This window comes from Cyclopterus lumpus, chromosome 18 (assembly GCF_009769545.1).
Source record: "Cyclopterus lumpus isolate fCycLum1 chromosome 18, fCycLum1.pri, whole genome shotgun sequence".
Classification (NCBI taxonomy): Eukaryota; Metazoa; Chordata; class Actinopteri; order Perciformes; family Cyclopteridae; genus Cyclopterus; species Cyclopterus lumpus.
The window spans coordinates 1208437-1220471 of record NC_046983.1 but is presented as its reverse complement, the minus strand read 5'-3'; the positions used below and the strand labels follow the sequence as shown (position 1 = coordinate 1220471).

General features: G+C 44.0%; 1 protein-coding gene across 1 annotated transcript; it reads right to left on the bottom strand.

Moving 5' to 3' along the window:
• Positions 1 to 219: 219 nt before the first annotated feature.
• Positions 220 to 11000, bottom strand: rbm46 (RNA binding motif protein 46). The gene is made up of 9 exons (XM_034557707.1): positions 10864 to 11000; positions 10401 to 10581; positions 10122 to 10278; positions 9921 to 10050; positions 9439 to 9536; positions 7954 to 8368; positions 1970 to 2169; positions 843 to 945; positions 220 to 449 (listed from the first exon to the last, which is right to left on the bottom strand). The coding sequence occupies exons 1-9, from the start codon at positions 10928 to 10930 to the stop codon at positions 220 to 222; spliced, it is 1581 nt and encodes a 526-aa protein (XP_034413598.1). The 5' UTR covers positions 10931 to 11000.
• Positions 11001 to 12035: the final 1035 nt, after the last annotated feature.

The following is a 12035-nucleotide window of genomic DNA, read 5'->3' as shown; positions in this document are numbered from 1 at the left end:
ACGTTTACATCTTTGGACGCGTCCCCGAGTTCAAACTGGTTGAACTGGTTGTTGTTTCTGCTCCTCAATGTCTCCTTAAAGGGGAAGCTCACATCACAGCCGCCCCTTTAAGGCTTCTTGACTATGTAAAGTTGGTTTGAGGGGAGGTGGATAAACGTGGAGATCAATAATCACTTCCTGACTATTGATCATGTGATTCATGCATCCAGAGTCTCACCGTCAGTAGAAAGGAGACTGGGAGTTGATGTAGAGCCTCTGTGTCTGGGAGGTGGGGGGGGGGAGGGAGGACAGGGTGAAGGGGGAGAGCGGAGGAGGTGGAGGGGGGGGGCAGGAGGCGAAGGCTCTGCCGCCGCAGGTCAGCAACCCGGGACTAGTGGAGGGGGGGAGGACGAGGGGGGGGGAGGGGCTGCTGGGAGAGTCACAGGAAGCAGCGCTCAGGAAGGACGAGTCTGGGGGGGAAAGTCATTTAGCTAAATAAAGTTTATTCTATTCATAACAAGCTCCTGTTTGTTGTCTTATTGCATCTTCACCTGGATCAATACAAACAAATATCACAGGCATCAGACCAATGAGGAGTCACCTCGTCCTGTCAGTCCAACATGGAGGTCTGTGCCTTCCCCCCCCCCCCCTAGACTGATTTACAGGGGATCTAACCTGCAGGTTGCTCTTTAAGCTCCTGACACCTCCTTGTTTACTCATACTGAACGTGTAAACAGTGTGTTTATGTATACAGCACGTAAACACGACTCAATCAATGTGTGTGTGTGTGTGTGTGTGTGTGTGTGTGTGTGTGTGTGTGTGTGTGTGTGTGTGTGTGTGTGTGTGTGTGTGTGTGTCAGTACCCAGGTTCCACAGGGTCGTCTGAGCAGCCAGCTCTTTGGCGTCGTCCAGCATCACACACAGCTTGTCTGGGATGTAAGTGCTCCGTGTTGACGGCACCACCACCTACACACACACACACACACACACACACACACACACACATTTAATGAACAAAGGAATTAATGATCTATATTTATGTTGTGCTGATTTGTTATTCTAGAGTTTTCTTTGGTATGTTTTTATTTTAGAAATAATTTCATGTACAAAAACAGAGTAAGTTTATGCTAAAACAAAACATTAAATATCATAGTGGCGAAGGACTCACTAAATAATTAAAAGATAAGGCTGAATGATTCTTAATAAAAAAAAAGGAAGAGACATGGTTTTAAATATCAAGTTATTTATAGACTGTATAAAAACACACTAAAAGCATAATACAATAACACAATAATTTACTATGTTTACAATCAGACAAGCAAACTAAAATGATGCAATAATTAAGATCAGTGTATTTGATGAAATAGAAGAATCAGAATGAGATTATTTTCTGTAATAATCCAGAATCAAATGGAAGAATCTCATCAAGCAGTGAGGATGCCAAGCTGGAAAGAAGTGGTGTGTGTGTGTGTGTGTGTGTGTGTGTGTGTGTGTGTGTGTGTGTGTGTGTGTGTGTGTGTGTGTGTGTGTGTGTGTGTGTGTGTGTGTGTGTGTGTGTGTGTGTGTGTGTGTGTGTGTGTGTGTGTGTGTGTGTGTGTGTGTGTGTGTGTGTGTGTGTGTGTGTGTGTGTGTGTGTGTGTGTGTGTGTGTGTGTGTGTGTGTGTGTGTGTGTGTGTGTGTGTGTGTGTGTGTGTGTGTGTGTGTGTGTGTGTGTGTGTGTGTGTGTGTGTGTGTGTGTGTGTGTGTGTGTGTGTGTGTGTGTGTGTGTGTGTGTGTGTGTGTGTGTGTGTGTGTGTGTGTGTGTGTGTGTGTGTGTGTGTGTGTGTGTGTGTGTGTGTGTGTGTGTGTGTGTGTGTGTGTGTGTGTGTGTGTGTGTGTGTGTGTGTGTGTGTGTGTGTGTGTGTGTGTGTGTGTGTGTGTGTGTGTGTGTGTGTGTGTGTGTGTGTGTGTGTGTGTGTGTGTGTGTGTGTGTGTGTGTGTGTGTGTGTGCCTTGTAGAGGAGCAGCAGCTTCCCGTCCGGGCCGGGCGTGGAGTACAGGTGGTACTCGGGCGGCGACCAGTGGTTTTTGTGGCAGTAGAAGTCGAGCAGACTGATGGCGGAGCAGATCTGACTCTGCTTCAGGTTCAGCACGTTGGTGGGCGACAGCGGGGTGCCGGGGAACAGGGGGAACACGCAGCAGTCCTGGTCCTCTGAGGATACGCACACAGGATTCAGGTTAGCGATGAGGCCGCAGCTCTCACACAACTAGCATCACATCCCAAAGGTGTAACCCTACTGTACGCTGCTGTTAGTTGTGGGCTATCGTTAGCTTTTGTTAGCCATCATCAGCTGTTGTTGGCTATTGTTTGCTACTGTGCGCTGTTGATCATTGTTGGCCATCGTTAGCTTACGTTAGCCATCAGTAGCTGTCGTTAGCCATCTTTAGTTTTGGTTTCATGTCGGTAGCATTAGTTGTAGTTTATGTTGTTAGCCGTAGTTTCATGTGGGTAGCATTAGTTGTAGTTCATGTTGTTAGCCGTAGTTTCATGTCGGTAGCATTAGTTGTAGTTCATGTCAGTAGCATTAGTTGTAGTTCATGTTGTTAGCCTGTGTTTCATGTGGGTAGCATTAGTTGTAGTTCATGTTGTTAGCCTTAGTTTCATCTCGGTAGCATTAGTTGTAGTTCATGTTGTTAGCCTTAGTTTCATGTGGGTAGCATTAGTTGTAGTTCATGTTGTTAGCCTTAGTTTCATGTCGGTAGCATTAGTTGTAGTTCATGTTGTTAGCCTTAGTTTCATGTGGGTAGCATTAGTTGTAGTTCATGTTGTTAGCCTTAGTTTCATGTGGGTAGCATTAGTTGTAGTTCATGTTGTTAGCCTGTGTTTCATGTGGGTAGCATTAGTTGTAGTTCATGTTGTTAGCCGTAGTTTCATGTCGGTAGCATTAGTTGTAGTTTATGTTGTTAGCCTTAGTTTCATGTGGGTAGCATTAGTTGTAGTTCATGTTGTTAGCCTTAGTTTCATGTGGGTAGCATTAGTTGTAGTTTATGTTGTTAGTTTCATGTGGGTAGCATTAGTTGTAGTTCATGTTGTTAGCCTTAGTTTCATGTTGGTAGCATTAGTTGTAGTTCATGTTGTTAGTTTCATGTCGGTAGCATTAGTTGTAGTTCATGTTGTTAGCCTTAGTTTCATGTCGGTAGCATTAGTTGTAGTTTGTTGTTAGCCTTAGTTTCATGTCGGTAGCATTAGTTGTAGTTTATGTTGTTAGCCTTAGTTTCATGTCGGTAGCATTAGTTGTAGTTCATGTCAGTAGCATTAGTTGTAGTTCATGTTGTTAGCCTGTGTTTCATGTGGGTAGCATTAGTTGTAGTTCATGTTGTTAGCCTGTGTTTCATGTGGGTAGCATTAGTTGTAGTTCATGTTGTTAGCCTTAGTTTCATGTGGGTAGCATTAGTTGTAGTTCATGTTGTTAGCCTTAGTTTCATGTGGGTAGCATTAGTTGTAGTTCATGTTGTTAGCCTTAGTTTCATGTCGGTAGCATTAGTTGTAGTTCATGTTGTTAGCCTTAGTTTCATGTCAGTAGCATTAGTTGTAGTTCATGTTGTTAGCCTTAGTTTCATGTCGGTAGCATTAGTTGTAGTTTATGTTGTTAGCCTTAGTTTCATGTCGGTAGCATTAGTTGTAGTTCATGTTGTTAGCCTTAGTTTCATGTCAGTAGCATTAGTTGTAGTTCATGTTGTTAGCCTTAGTTTCATGTCGGTAGCATTAGTTGTAGTTTATGTTGTTAGCCTTAGTTTCATGTCGGTAGCATTAGTTGTAGTTCATGTTGTTAGCCTTAGTTTCATGTCGGTAGCATTAGTTGTAGTTCATGTTGTTAGCCTTAGTTTCATGTGGGTAGCATTAGTTGTAGTTCATGTTGTTAGCCTTAGTTTCATGTGGGTAGCATTAGTTGTAGTTCATGTTGTTAGCCTGTGTTTCATGTGGGTAGCATTAGTTGTAGTTCATGTTGTTAGCCGTAGTTTCATGTCGGTAGCATTAGTTGTAGTTCATGTTGTTAGCCTTAGTTTCATGTGGGTAGCATTAGTTGTAGTTCATGTTGTTAGCCTTAGTTTCATGTGGGTAGCATTAGTTGTAGTTCATGTTGTTAGCCTTAGTTTCATGTGGGTAGCATTAGTTGTAGTTCATGTTGTTAGCCGTAGTTTCATGTCGGTAGCATTAGTTGTAGTTCATGTTGTTAGCCTTAGTTTCATGTGGGTAGCATTAGTTGTAGTTCATGTTGTTAGCCTTAGTTTCATGTGGGTAGCATTAGTTGTAGTTCATGTTGTTAGCCTTAGTGTCATGTGGGTAGCATTAGTTGTAGTTCATGTTGTTAGCCAATGTTTCATGTGGGTAGCATTAGTTGTAGTTCATGTTGTTAGCCTGTGTTTCATGTGGGTAGCATTAGTTGTAGTTCATGTTGTTAGCCGTAGTTTCATGTCGGTAGCATTAGTTGTAGTTCATGTTGTTAGCCTTAGTTTCATGTTGGTAGCATTAGTTGTAGTTCATGTTGTTAGTTTCATGTCGGTAGCATTAGTTGTAGTTCATGTTGTTAGCCTTAGTTTCATGTCGGTAGCATTAGTTGTAGTTTGTTGTTAGCCTTAGTTTCATGTCGGTAGCATTAGTTGTAGTTTATGTTGTTAGCCTTAGTTTCATGTCGGTAGCATTAGTTGTAGTTCATGTCAGTAGCATTAGTTGTAGTTCATGTTGTTAGCCTGTGTTTCATGTGGGTAGCATTAGTTGTAGTTCATGTTGTTAGCCTTAGTTTCATCTCGGTAGCATTAGTTGTAGTTCATGTTGTTAGCCTTAGTTTCATGTGGGTAGCATTAGTTGTAGTTCATGTTGTTAGCCTTAGTTTCATGTCGGTAGCATTAGTTGTAGTTCATGTTGTTAGCCTTAGTTTCATGTCGGTAGCATTAGTTGTAGTTCATGTTGTTAGCCTTAGTTTCATGTCAGTAGCATTAGTTGTAGTTCATGTTGTTAGCCTTAGTTTCATGTCGGTAGCATTAGTTGTAGTTCATGTTGTTAGCCTTAGTTTCATGTCGGTAGCATTAGTTGTAGTTCATGTTGTTAGTCTTAGTTTCATGTGGGTAGCATTAGTTGTAGTTCATGTTGTTAGCCTTAGTTTCATGTGGATAGCATTAGTTGTAGTTCATGTTGTTAGCCTGTGTTTCATGTGGGTAGCATTAGTTGTAGTTCATGTTGTTAGCCGTAGTTTCATGTCGGTAGCATTAGTTGTAGTTCATGTTGTTAGCCTTAGTTTCATGTGGGTAGCATTAGTTGTAGTTCATGTTGTTAGCCTTAGTTTCATGTGGGTAGCATTAGTTGTAGTTCATGTTGTTAGCCTTAGTTTCATGTGGGTAGCATTAGTTGTAGTTCATGTTGTTAGCCTTAGTTTCATGTGGGTAGCATTAGTTGTAGTTCATGTTGTTAGCCTTAGTTTCATGTGGGTAGCATTAGTTGTAGTTCATGTTGTTAGCCTTAGTTTCATGTGGGTAGCATTAGTTGTAGTTCATGTTGTTAGCCTTAGTTTCATGTGGGTAGCATTAGTTGTAGTTCATGTTGTTAGCCTTAGTTTCATGTGGGTAGCATTAGTTGTAGTTCATGTTGTTAGCCTTAGTTTCATGTGGGTAGCATTAGTTGTAGTTCATGTTGTTAGCCTGTGTTATTTGAGCTTTTCCAAAGTGCTGCTGTTCTGTTCATCTTCTTTCCGTTGACTTTATCATCTGACACTTTAATCCACAGAGAGAATAATAACAAGCTGCCGTCCTTGTTAAGATGAAACTATATTCATCTGGAGGGAAGCTGCTGTGCAGCGACTGCAATTCAAAGTGGAAGAGTGCTGATTAGCGATGAACAGATCGGCTCCAAAGTCTTAATTATTTTTGTGCCCAACATGGATGAAACCAGTGATAACTACCATGAGAACCAGCGCATGCATACACACGTCGTAGACAGCATTAGTCAGTAAACACAATAATCTCCATGATATATGAAACACATCCACTTACGCTACTTGTGTCATTAATCAAGCTGGGTGGTGCATTCATTAGCAGGTTCCTTGTCTTAAACACATGATAATAATAATAATAATAATAATAATAATAATAAAGCCTGAAGTGGTGCCAACAAACGCTGACTGCATGATTAAATGGAAATGTTTTTGCTTCAATAGAAATCATTTATCTTTTTGTTGACTCTTTTAATTTAGTTTCAACTTCAGTATATATATATATATATATATATATATATATATATGTATATTTCAAACTCGTATATATTTACATTTGAATGGTTGTGAGATGACATATTAATGTGCGTTTCTCAAAGAGACAGAAGGATAATGAAAATAAATTGTGTTTGTAATAAATCTGGATGCGACTCGCCCACAATAAGAAAGCGTCTGATATTATGGGATGTATTGCCTATTTTCACTTGCTTCATCTAATGAGATAAAGCCATCTAAAAAGAATAATTAACTAAAATGTTATTTAAGTTATTCAATATAATAATTATAATGAAATAAGGATATTGTTATCGATATATAATGATTGTCTTTAGTGTTAATGAAGGCTAATGATGAGCTTAAATTCATTAAAACACCTGGATTTACTCTGGCTCATCACCAACACTACATTTTACTAGATTACGCCTGAACGCACCAGAGGAAGCTCCTGGTTTCTCTCTTCTTGAGAGTCCAGAGTTATGAAAGCACCAGGATGGACGAACTAACGAATCAGCGGTTGCCGTGACTCCCGGCTCATTTCAGATCTCTTGTTGTCAACAGTCTGAGCCCACTTGAGGTTCCTCATGCGGTTCTCCGCCACATGACCTCCTCCAAGAACGTGTCCGGGTGAAGAACTTCTGTTATTCACTGCCGGGGACATTTTTTGCTTATATTTGTGTTTAAAGGTATTACAACTTCCTATTTTGGGGGTTTTGGACAACACAAGTTGGCTTGATAATTCAGCAATATTATTATTAATTATAGTCTGTGTATATGTCGGCCGTTACATGTTGTTTTATTGTCTAATGTGTAGTTTTTGTTTTGTTCATTATTTAACAACATTATTTTGTTGAATTATTTAATATTTATGCGTTTGGTTTTATTATTAATTATTTTTTTGGTTTACTATTTAACAGTGTTGCATTATGTTTTATTTATTATTATGTAAATTATGCATTTTGTTGAATGCACATGTTACGACCTTTGACCTCTAGCTGGCGACCTCCGAGCTGCAGTATTTTGTGAAAGTTGACACCTGAATGGAGTTAGTTTGTCCAGCAGAGAAACATAAAACTACTATAAATGATTATTGATGAATAGAGAATATCACGGGCAGAATAATGAATAATAAGCACAGAATGACGGACTGGAGGTTGTTTACTTTCTGCCATTATAGTGGTGAATGATTTATTTAGAGGAGAATATAAAGAGGCTTTAAATTCTGCTTCTCTCCCTCCGAGTCGCAGCCATCTTTCCTCTCGTGGCCTTTGACCCGTCAATCTCCTTCCTTCCCTCCCTCGCTCCCTTCCTTCCTCCCTTCCTTCCTCCCTCCCGTCCTTCCTTCCTTCCTTCCCTCCCTCCCTCCCTCCCTCTCTCGCTTCCTCCCTCCCCTCCTTCGCTCCCTTCCTTCCTCCCTTCCTTCCTCCCTCCCGTCCTTCCTTCCTTCCTTCCCTCCCTCCCTCCCTCCCTCTCTCGCTTCCTCCCTCCCCTCCTTCCCTCCCTCCCTCCCTTCCTCCCTTCCTCTCTTCCTCCCTCCCTCCCTCCCTCTCTCACTTCCTCGCTTCCTCCCTCCCCTCCTTCCCTCCCTCCCTCCCTTAACCCAAAACAATGAAGGCTCAACGTCTAAAGGACATCAGTGTTTGCGTCGCAAGCCGAATGCATGTGATTGTTATTTAAAAGAAGACTTCATGTCAATAACTGATTGACAGCCCGTTAATGAAGCTCCTCCTCACCTGCTGCTGAGTAGAAGGGGCTTCCCAGGTGTGTCGGTGTGGACGTGGCTCTCCCAGCTCCTCCCATCACCCCTCCGTCGCTTCCGTGCAGGAAAAACGGCCCGTTATCTCCTCCTCCTGCGTTGCTCCCCAGGTATCCCCGGTTGTTGTTGTTGTTGTTGTTGTTGTACCTCCTCCCCCCGGCCATGCTCCCGTCCTTGATCCCCGCCGGCTTGGCCAGCGTCACCTCCACGGTGGCCCCGTCGATCTGCGCTCCCTTCATGAGGCTGAGCGCCGCCACGGCGTCGTCCCGGCAACGGTAGTGGACGAAGGCGTAGTCGGTGAGCTTCTTCACGCGCTCCACGCAGCCCGGCTTGAACCGGGAGAACTCCTGGCGGAGCGTCTCCTCCCCGGTGCTCAGCATCAGGTTACGCACCTGCAGCGCGGACCGGAGGGGTTACTGGACAGGTACACGGGGAGACGGGTACACAGGTAGACGGGTACACAGGTAGACGGGTACACAGGTAGACGGGTAGACGGGTACACGGGTAGACGGGTAGACGGGTACACGAGTAGACGGGTACACGAGTAGACGGGTACACGAGTAGACGGGTACACGAGTACACGGGTACACGAGTAGACGGGTACACGAGTAGACGGGTACACGAGTAGACGGGTACACGAGTAGACGGGTACACGAGTAGACGGGTACACGAGTAGACGGGTAGACGGGTAGACGGGTATACGGGTAGACGGGTACACGAGTAGACGGGTACACGAGTAGACGGGTACACGAGTAGACGGGTACACGGGTAGACGGGTACACGGGTAGACGGGTAGACGGGTACACGGGTACACGGGTAGACGAGTAGACGGGTACACGGGTACACGAGTAGACGGGTACACGAGTAGACGGGTACACGAGTAGACGGGTACACGGGTACACGGGTACACGAGTAGACGGGTACACGAGTAGACGGGTACACGAGTAGACGGGTACACGAGTAGACGGGTAGACGGGTAGACGGGTACACGAGTAGACGGGTACACGAGTAGACGGGTACACGGGTAGACGGGTAGACGGGTACACGAGTAGACGAGTAGACGGGTACACGAGTAGACGGGTACACGAGTAGACGGGTACACGAGTAGACGGGTACACGAGTAGACGGGTACACGGGTAGACGGGGACACGGGTAGACGGGTAGACGGGGACACGGGTAGACGGGGACACGGGTAGACGGGGACACGGGTAGACGGGGACACGGGTACACGGGGACACGGGTACACGGGTAGACGGGTACACGGGTAGACGGGTAGACGGGTACACGGGTAGACGGGTAGACGGGTACACGGGTAGACGGGTACACGGGTAGACAGGTAGGCGCAGCTCAGTGTGACTCCGCGCCCCCCCGGTGTGAATGCTTCAGAGGCCTCTTCCTAAAACAAACCAGCTTCAGCTCAGTGGGCAACGTTGTTCTGCAGAGTTGTTGAATAAAGACTCACGTAAAGGACGCGGACGCGCTGCATGACCTCCTCGTCCACGTCCTTCTCAGGCTCCGCCCAGTCCACCTGGATGGAGTGACCCCACAGCTGGAAGGTTCCTGATTAAAAGTAAATCATTTAATTAAATATAAATATGTACAAAATAAGATACATATTTTTAATTAAATGAGATTGACAGAAATAAAAAATAATATTTTAATTAAATAAGATTGAAATGTCAGAAAACGGTGTAAAATTCTTGATTTACTATCAAAGTAGTCAAAGAAAAACAGCAAATACTCAAAATTCAGAAGCTGTCAAGAGGAATAGTTGGCATCTATCAATGAGTGCATCAAGGATCTCCTGCTTGTACCTAATAAACTGGACATCATGAAAAGATGTCCAGTTGATTAGCAGTGATCTGTGTTCTGCCGTCCTCTGCTGGACAAACACAGGAACTGACCAAGTCAGCCGAGAGGCTCAGACGGGTGATGAGGCGCTACCTGGGATGAGCTTCCTGCGGGCCATGGCTGCCGCTTTGTGGGACTCGTACTCCACGAAGGCAAAGCCCCGGTTCCTGCTCTTATCGGTGGAGCTGGGATACACGATCACGTCCACCACGCCGTCCGTCACCTGCGAGACAAAGCGGTCGTTTCTGTCTCCCGAAGGCTGCGTCTGCTTCTTCTTCTGTGGTGATTGCGTACCTTCGTCATCTCCTCCATGATCTCGTCCTTCCTCTTGTCTTTGGGGATGGAGCCGATGAAGAGGCGGCAGTTGTCCAGGCTCACGCACACCCCGATGTACTTCCCCTGACGGATCTCGTGATTGTCCAACATCTGGATGGCCCTCTGCGCCGCCTCTCTGGAGCGCAAACCGATAGACCACCAACGCTGCGTCACTCACAGCGGTTATTCACACACATTTCAGACACTATACACACATAAAGAAATTAAAAAGAGACCAGGAGCAGCACTGTGTCTTACCTGGTGGTGTACATGACGAAGGCGTAGCCGCGGTTCTCTCCGCTGAACTCCATCATCAGTCTGAACTCGTAGATGCGGCCGGCTCTCTCGAACAGCGGGACCAGCTCGTCTTCGTACAGGTCTCTGGGGATCTTGCCCACAAACACCTCGCAGCCCCTCGGGGGGACCGGACCCTCCCAGCCTGCAGCAGCCAATCACAGGGCGTCAAAACACTCAGAAGGCTCGACAAGAAAAGACTTGAACGTTCGCTTCAATGTCTTTGTAAAACAGAACGTGAACAAATAAAGACATTTGTTATTTACTAAAACATTGACGTCTGATACCGGATCAACAAATTGTCATGGCGTTTAACCAGGGCAACCGACCAATCAGACGGCAGCATCTTAAAAAGCGGCCACGCTGTGATCACACACACACACACACACACACACACACACACACACACACACACACACACACACACCTGGCGGCGGCCCTCCGTACTTCCTCTGCCCGTTCTCCTGCACCATGTTGTAGCCCGTCTCCTCCATCAGAGCCAGCAGAGCGATCTCTTTGGCGCAGGACACCTGGAAGTCGTCCTGGCCGCCCAGAGGGCTCACTTTACCAGAGAGGCCAGGCAGCTCCCCGTCGGAGTCCCTGTCCCCGTCTGTCAACAACAACAACAACAACAACAACAACACAGTACTGGTACTTCAGTAAGGTTGGACTTTTAGCAGTGTGGTATTAGCACAATACTTTTACAATAAGTACATGTCCTTGTACTTTAGTAAGGTATTTTCTCAGTGTGGTATTAGTACAATACTTTTACTATAAGTACATGTACTTAAGTAAGATTGTACTTGTAGGGTAGCATTTCCTCAGTATTTCCTTTGTGGGTTATTAGTACAACCTTTTTAGTATAAAGTACAATTACTTTAGTATGGTTGTACTTGTAGGGTAGTATTTCCTCAGTGTGGTATTAGTACAATACTTTTACTATAAGTACATGTACTTTAGTAAGGTATTTTCTCAGTGTGGTATTAGTACAATACTTTTACTATAAGTACATGTACTTTAGTAAGGTATTTTCTCAGTGTGGTATTAGTACAATACTTTTACTATAAGTACATGTACATGTACTTTAGTAAGGTATTTTCTCAGTGTGGTATTAGTACAATACTTTTACTATAAGTACATGTACTTGTACTTTAGTAAGGTATTTTCTCAGTGTGGTATTAGTACAATACTTTTACTATAAGTATATGTACATGTACTTTAGTAAGGTATTTTCTCAGTGTGGTATTAGTACAATACTTTTACTATAAGTACATGTACTTTAGTAAGGATGTACTTTTAGCATAGTATTTCCTCAGTGTGGTATTAGTACAATACTTTGAACTCGTAACTTTATAGACTTGAGCATTGTTAGCTTAGCTAAAGTAGCTTTTAATAGTGTGTATCTTATGTATGCAGCTATCAATGTATTCAAATCTAACATATAACATAGAGGAATGAATTCTATAATAAATCATTAAACATCATCTTTTCAACTTCAGAACCCTTTAAATAAGACTTGTGTAACCAGGAAGTAAAGTTAAACAAAGTTAACTAGCTAGTTAACTTATGTTGAGTAGTTAACTAGCTAGCTAGTTAACT